Source organism: Ipomoea nil, unplaced genomic scaffold (genome assembly GCF_001879475.1).
Source record: "Ipomoea nil cultivar Tokyo-kokei standard unplaced genomic scaffold, Asagao_1.1 scaffold2144, whole genome shotgun sequence".
In the NCBI taxonomy this organism is placed as follows: Eukaryota; Viridiplantae; Streptophyta; class Magnoliopsida; order Solanales; family Convolvulaceae; genus Ipomoea; species Ipomoea nil.
The window spans coordinates 774,388-783,044 of NW_017618572.1; the positions used below are offsets into that span (position 1 = coordinate 774,388).

The 8,657-nt window shown below is 39.9% G+C and overlaps 1 protein-coding gene across 1 annotated transcript; it reads left to right on the forward strand.

Moving 5' to 3' along the window:
• Positions 1–2,205: 2,205 nt before the first annotated feature.
• Positions 2,206–3,015, forward strand: LOC109148584. The gene has a single exon (XM_019296321.1). The coding sequence runs from the start codon at positions 2,206–2,208 to the stop codon at positions 3,013–3,015; it is 810 nt and encodes a 269-aa protein (XP_019151866.1).
• Positions 3,016–8,657: the final 5,642 nt, after the last annotated feature.

Consider the following 8,657-nt stretch of genomic DNA (forward strand, 5'->3'; position numbering starts at 1 on the left):
CCAAACTTTGTACTCCCCCACCTCATCCCAATTTATATGTCATACTTACTATTTATTGGTCAAATCAACTCTTTTTTTTTTTTTTGAATACTACTAACTGTATTACATTATATTATATGTTCAAACATACTTTCTCAACCTAATGAAGCACAAAGAGTCAACTCTTTCTTATTTGTTTATTTTCTTTAGTATTTTTTACTTATTTTAAAATTTAATTTTTTGTGTTTAATGGTACTTGTAGTATAGTTTCTAACTATATAAAATTTGTATAGTAATACTAAATTTAATATTATGAAAAATTGGATTAAAAATAACTTTAGTCAAGCCTCGTTAACCGAACCAGACACATAAAATTGGACGAAATGAGTAATATTTGCTAATTTTAAAAATTTATAATTTATACTCCGTAATATTTATGAAAATGACCATGCTCACCCCCCCTCCCCCCAATAAGTCCGTGTAGAGCAATCCAATCCATTAAATGTGACGTTCGATGGCTTAAAATAAAAGATTTTTAAAAAGTTTATTCCTTTTTTATTATTATTTTTTCATATTTTTGGATGATTAATCAATATTAAGGGTAAATTAATAATGTTAATTGCTAACTGATCTCAAGTTTTGTAGAATTTTAATTAATTTGCTTGGCCTCTTCCTTATTCTTCGTTGCGATGGTTTTTTTTTTTTTTTTTTTTTTTCTTGGAGGATTGTGATAGATCCAAGCTTGTGGGTGCGTCTGTTTCTAAACTCGTTGCCGTTCTAAATAAGCTTGTTCACATAATTGTGCACTATTGCACACAGAATTGTGCATTGTTGCACACACAAGTATACCTTGTCATCCATTATTCAAAGATCAATGGATATGACTTGTACACATGGACTTGCGGAAAAGGGTGATCTCACTTCAACAGTGACATATATATATATATATATATATATATATATATATATATATATATATATATATATGGGTTCCCGTGCAGTTGGCCTTCTTAGATGTGATAGTGCGGTTGTTAAGGTGCGAGATTTTCCTTCTTAAGCTGCGTGAATTTTCTTTTTAAAGTCCATGAATTATTAAAACTTAAGGTGCGCCATTTTAAAACCTTAAGTGCGCGGTTTGTAATCTTAATGTGCGTGCTTTGTGTACTTAAGGTGCATCGGCCTAAAACTTTAGGTGCGTATAATTTGTGTGCTTAAGGTGCTTTGTTTGTGTATTTAAGGTGCGTGGTTTGTGTATTTAAAGTGCGCCATTTTAATGCTTAAAATGCTTCAACCGCTATATATATATATATATATATATATATATATATATATATATATATATATATATATATATATATATATGTTACTCATCGCCTCGGCGACAAGGCGGTCGGGGGCGTCGTGATAAGCTTGTTTGCAATTCCCTTATTTATACATTGTTAGATTCCACAAGGCATCATAACTGCAAAAATGAAAATTCTACACAGGTCATCCTAATTTCCTTGAACTAATTTGATATCCAACATCTCTGATGGCAATCAGTATCCCACTTTCAGGATGAATTTTCTCATGGAAATTCAGAAGCCATTAACCCAATAGTAGTACTACTTTTCCGTTTCCAAACTTTCCAAGTCGTTCTCTTTCTCTTCCACCTTAACATTGCTCTCCTTTTAGATTTCCATTTTCTATATTTTTCTCTATCCTGTAGCCAACCTGCATAATCCTTCCCTTGTTTGCACTCAATAAAATCGGCTAACTCGCCAAAATCAGAGTCATTTTTTGCGTTGGGTTCCATGCACCTCAGAAAGATCTCACCGTTCAATGTTTCCTCTTCAATGCTCACCATTTCTTCTTTGTCAAATAAATTGATGAACTCACCATATTCTTTGACTTGATGACAAAAAGTTAAAACATGCAAGGAATAAGCAAATATAGAAGCATTGCCAACATGAAACCAAGTAAATCATCGGTTAGAAATAACAAAATATGTAGACAAAGGATTAGGTCCCAGTGGGGAAAATACTTTCTATGAAAATTGTTACTCCGTATCATCTAAGATTGAGCCTATTAGGACTATGTTATCCATATTAGACTAGGACTATATTATTCGTGTTAGACTAGGATTCTATCTAGTACCTATATATTCGCTCTCTGTACTCTCAGATATTACGATTGAATACAACACAACTATATTCTCATCTGGTATCAGCTTCCAAGTTTTCTCTAATGGAAGGTCTCGGTCTCCCTGATGATGGCTCTGTTCGATCTTCTGAACGGACCGTTACCGAGACTTCCCCTATGACCACCGGGAATAACCTCTCATCGGCTCATCACTTTGTTTCTTTAAAGCTGATATCCCGTAATTATCTCTTTTGGCGGACACAGATGCTACCGTTTCTTGAAGGTCAAGGTCTTCTTGGCTTCATCGATGGTAGTCTACAATACCCGGTCGCAGCGCCAGCCACCACCACCGACACTGCTGCCTCGACTGCCGACAGTCTCACGGCAGCGAACGAACTCGTTGCTTGGCAGGTAGATTGGAGGAGACAAGACAAGGTTATCTTGTCCCTCTTAATTTCGTCTCTTTCGAAGGAGACGATGCGGTTCACCGTTGGTCGGTCTACTTCCCGGCAACTCTGGCTCACCATCGAACAATCTCTTGCCTCTTCCTCACGTTCTCGGGCATTACGGTTATTCGGTGAATTGCAAGCCCTTCGGCAAGGTGATTCTTCCATCGCAGATTATATTGGTCGTGCACAGTTGTTGGTTGATGATTTGGCTCTTGTCGGTCGTGCTGTTACGTTAGACGACCAGAACCTATACGTCTTCCGTGGCTTGCGATTTGAGTTTCGTCCGCTTGTAGCAACCCTAGCTCGGGGTGCTGCGGTTCCGCTTGCAGAGGTGGCGGATTTCTTGGTGTCACAAGAGTGGATCTACGCTGCCGATGGAGACGGAGGGGCACCGCAGGTTGCAATGGTCGTTGGCCGAGGCGGTGCGGCCTCCAGCCACGGTGGCCGTGGCAACATGACACAGTAGCACGTTCGTGGTCGAGGATCAGGCGGCGGCAGATGCGGTCGCAGGCACGGGTCCTCGATGCCAAATTTGCAACAAACAAGGACACAGGGCTCTCTCGTGTTGGCATCGTTACTCCACCTCCCCGGCTCCTCAGGCGAATGTAGCTGTCTCTGGTGAAAATGGTAATCACACAGGTCCACATGAGTGGTTCTCAGACACTGGTGCTACGAATCATGCTACACCTGATTCGTCGTTAATGACTTCCGCAACAAGTTATGATGGCCCGGAAACTTTGCACGTCGGTAGTGGTACAAGCTTGCCTATTGTTAATGTTGGTTCTGCTTCGTTAGCCACTAATTCTAGATCATTTACATTGCGTGATATTTTGCATGTCCCTGGTCTCTCTACTTCATTATTATCTGTTCAGCGTTTTGCCAAAGATAATAATGTTTTCTTTGAGTTTCACTCTCTTTGTTTCTTTGTGAAGGACACTTGACCAAGAAGATCTTTTTTAAAGGGCATGTGTCTAGAGGTCTCTATTCCTGGCCTACGTCTTTTCCTGCTCCAGCTGCTTTTGTTGTTGCGCGCTCGTCCTTTGTTTGGCATATGCGGTTGGGGAATCCGCACTCTCGATTCTTACGCAAAATTTTAGAGTCTTCGTATGTTAGTACATTTAATTCGAAAGATCTTCCCAATGTTTGTTCCTCTTGTCAATTGGAAAAATCATATCTCGTTTCCCATTATCTCGTGTTGAAACTACTAGTACACAACCTTTAGAATTAATATATTCTTATATTTGGGGCCCTGCGCCATTACTCTCTGCGAATGACTTTAAATATTCTGTGTTGTTTGTGGATGATTACACACGATATATATGGTATTATTCGATGCGTGCCAAATCTGAATTATATGGCATATTTGATAAGTTTCGGTCACTTGTTGAACGTTCTTTTTCTCGCAAGATTATTTCTTTTCAATATGATTTATGGGGAGAATATAAGAAGCTTGGTTCCACCCTTTCTTCTCTAGGTATTCATCACAGGCAGTCTTGTGCATATACTCATGAACAGAATGGACGGGTGGAGCGCAGGCATTGTCATGTTGTTGAGACAAGACTTTCCTTAATGGCTCAAACATTTGTTCCTTCTCGTTTCTGGGACTATGCTTTTGAGACTGCTGTCTATCTTATAAATAAAATGCCCACTCGTGTTTTGTCTGATGAGTCACCACACTTTCGTTTGCATCGTTCTCCCCCATCCTACTCTTACTTGCGGGTATTTGGTTGTTTGTGCTTTCCTGTTTTGCGTCCATATAATCAAAATAAGCTACAGTTTCATTCATCTCCCTGTGTTTTTCTGGGTTACCCCCCATCTTATCATGGCTATCGTTGTTTAGATACTAACACCAACAAGGTTTTTATCTGTCGCCACGCGCGGTTCGATGAGGCTGTGTTTCCTTTTATTTCTCCTATTGCCTCGCATGTTCCTAAGCCATGGTCCGAACCGTGGGCCACCGCACCAGTTGTGACGAGTCGAAGGAATGATGTCTCGGACACTCTTGTTGATGGCACTCGACAGGTTAACGAGCCCGTGTTGGCTCATGGCCATGATGACGGTGTTGGTCACGAGTAGTCCGCATCGAGTGAGCGGACTGTCTCGGACCAGCAGGTTGAGCAGTGCGGCAGACCGCACGGGCGTCCTCGGCGATCCACTCCGCCTCCTCGGTCGCATGGCATGAACACTCATAGCTTGGGTCCGCATCAACATGTTGTCTTAACCACTACTTCCACCGTGGTGTCTGAGCCTACTTGTTACTCTCAGGCGGTCAAGTTTCCTGAGTGGCGTGATGCAATAGACACAGAGTTCAATGCCTTGGTTCATAATCATACATGACGTCTTGTTCCTTCTCAACCAGGTATGAATGTTGTTTGTTGCAAGTGGGTTTTCAAAACCATACGGAAGGCCGATGGTTCAATAGAACGTCATAAAGCACGATTGGTGGCCAAGTGTTTTAATCAGGTTGCTGGAAAGAACTTTTTTGAGATATTTAGTACTGTCGTTAAACCCACTACGGTACGTCTTCTTTTATCTTTAGCCGTATCACGTGGGTAGTCTATTCGCCAGTTGGATATTCACAATGTTTTTTTGAATGGAGAGCTAGTTGAGACTATTTACATGCGCCAGCCACCTGGTTATGAGGATTAGTCATTACCTGATCATGTGTGCTTGCTTAAAAAATCTCTCTACGGTCTCGCGTGCATGGTTGTTACATGATTTTCTAGTCTTTGTGGGCTTTGCGCCCTCAAAGATGGATGTGTCTCTTTTATCTATTCTCGTGATAATGTTCATCTTTATTTCTTGGTGTATGTTGATGATATTTTGATTATGGGGTCTGACTTAGACCGTGTTACTGCTCTTATTGATAAATTGGCACTTGAGTTTAAAGTTCATGATATGGGTGTGCCTTCTTTCTTTTTGGGAATTGAAAATGTCCCGTTATCTGGTGGTATGCTTTTATCTCAACAACAGTACATGAAGGACATTCTCAAACGTGCTGGCATGGTGGACTGTAAGCCCGTGGTCACGCCTGTCTTTGCCGCGAACAAACAAAGGATTCAAGCAACCAAGGATTAAATCTATGGTTGGAGGTTAGTGGGTTTACGGTTATTGAAACATATTAACGTTTAATGTGGATTATGTGCTTACATTTGGTATTAGAGTTCATTTAATCGCTGCCTGGTTTCTTTTGATTGCATAAATTTAGAATTTTTACATATGATATACATTGTTGTATAATTGAGAATTCGTATGTAACTTCTTTTGCAATTATATTGGCCTGGGGTGCTGGAAAATTATTTGCTTTATTAGTTTCCGCATTAAAAATAAGAAAAAAAAAATTGCAATTGGATATTACTTACTGTTTTTTTATTGTTCATCGCCGGATTTCGGTTCGCCTTTTTGGACCTCTAGTTGTCGTTCGGTTCGCCGGTGGCCAGAGATGACGGTTGAAGCCGATTAAACATATGGTTCGCCGGCAGACCATTGTTGATGGAGGAAAGACGACGAAATTCTTTACATTATTAAAAAAAAATTGCTCTTCCAGTCGTTCTCCCTTCATTGCCGTCAACAATGGTGTTTTTTTCCGGTGATGACGGATGGACCATCGGCGACGTCAACACGATGCTAAGGCACGTCGTCTTTTTATCAAGTGAAAACATTGATTAGTCAAAATTAGTTCTTCCAAGTAAAAGTGCAACCGTTTTCTATCTTCTCCATCAGATCGTTACTGGCATCATGGACATCCCAGCCCTCACCGATCAGTATGCAAGAGTTACCATTGATACGGACCAAGAAGGTATCTCTTTCGTTGACCCCAACCTGGAAGTACCGCACCAAACTACTACCGCAGGAATCTTGGTCGGACGTTTTTTTAACGGACAAGGCTATATGATTCGATGCCATGTAATAGGTTCTCGCCAAAGTTTGGAGACCAGTGAAGGGCGTCCATATCATCAAAGTTTGATCTGTCAGGGACGTTATTTGTTCGAATTTCCTTTGGCAAAAGAAACTATGCGTGTGATTGAATAGGGACCATGGTCCTTCGATAACAGATCCTTAGTATGTAAAATTCTGTATGAAGGTGAATCGCGGATGGATGTTACTCTAAATCACATCCAACTTTGGGTTTAAGTCTTTAATCTTCCTGACCTATGGGTATACTTCGGACTCAATCTTCGCTAAGTGAATGGTTGCAGACTCTTATGGAAAATGCCACTAATGACCAAAGGGTAGAAGCTGCCTTTCTCTTTGTTGTCATATGGCAAGCCAGAAATCAATTGCTTTGGAATAATATATAAGTCTTCATCCACTAACGACATCCGAAGAAAAGCTGATGCCCAATGCAATGCATGGCTCTTATATGGCAGGAAAAAAGCACCAGTTTTCTTGGGCAACCCAAATAAAATTCGATTTCACGATGAACCCTTCGCTTCTTCTCTAAAAAATCCATCTCCGAACCGCACAACATCGATTACTTCTTCCACCGGCACCGCCGCTGCTGTAATTCCTATCAAACAGATGTGTTCGGAGGTAAGAGATAGAGAGCTGTCTGGCATCTAGGTGCGGGTGGATTCCATGTCGCCTCTGATTAGAATTGCGAGCTCGGCTATTATCTTCGCCGGCGCCGACACTGCTGGTTATGGACTCGGATTCCGGTTTGGCAAGTCCAACAATGCCGGCTTGAGTGGGACTCTGGCGCTGGCGCGACTTATGCTTTGAACGCTTGTGCTCCTGAGGTTGCGGCCGTGAATTGGCTTAATTATGTGGCTGGCTATGATGACTCGGCAGCTTTGAATCTCGTTGAGCAAGCTTAAATTTTTAATGTCCCCCTTTATGAAGTTGCATAAGTAGTACATACGAAGCCTCCATTGGCAAATTTGACGAGTTTCACCACGGCTCTGTGATTTGGGCGAAAGTGACGACCTACCTTTGCTGGGGAATGAACAAAGCCTTTAAAGAATGTAATATAGGAGAAATGACAAATTTGTCCTCAAACTTAACGCTTATTTGACAGAAAATCTAACACAGGACCACGGGTGATTGCTTTTTAAAACTCGAAGGACGTCTCAGGGTAGTTTTAAACTCAGATGACCACAACCGGTAATACCCTAATACTCAGAGGACCATTGGAGGTATTAACTCTTGTATTAAGTGTAACAATTTAATTGTGACGTAAGAGGTTATAATATGCAAAATCCGAGCATGCTTTTTTTTATGTTTTAATGCAATAATTATTTGATTGTTATAATTATGCCTTATAGAAAAACATGTTCTTTAAGTATGAATTTAGAGTCATTTAGGTCTGAATTATATGTTTATTATGCATGATATAATGCCTTTAAGAATGTATTAAGCATATTATTTCACTCTTTCATTATTACTCCACCCGTGGCTTTTTAATTAAAGTTATAAAGCACATAAAGTACAACAAAATTCTAGTTTACCATATTCAAAACCTTATCCATAGGTATATCTCCATCTTATAGATCTCCCAAATGATTTTACTTCAAATATGAGAATGCATGACTTAGGGAAGTTTCTTGGGGAGGAATACTAGTTCTATGGCCCTGGCTTAAAAGCCTTGTTGGTACTAGTCCCCTTGCGACGCTACTCTGTCTAAAGAGTTGGTACTCTGTGTAAAGAGTTGGTATTTAACTGAGCTTCATCTCGACCAACTTTTCTGGGACTATACCTAATGATTGTCTATCATATGTTGGTTTAATCTATTTGCTAGGCTTTAAATTCTCCTTTGCCAAAATGATTACAATTTTGTAATTAAAGAGTAGCCACAACATCTTTAATTGCTTAAATTGTCTTTAGATTAACTCACATAAAGAGTTGGAAATACCCTTGTAATTAATTCTATGCGATATAACAAAATTTAGCCAAAAGGCAATTTTGTTGTATTTATAGGATTGATTAGGATGAAATGCCCGACTATGATCATAATTTGCCCACAGGGATTATGTATCCGCATATAGTTTTGGTAGTTTTGTCATTAAGGATGAAAATACCCAAATCGTATCAATTCCATTTTTCATAATTTAGCCCACATGTAATGTTTAAGGCATTCATTTTTTTATTTTTTTTGCATAAATTTACATT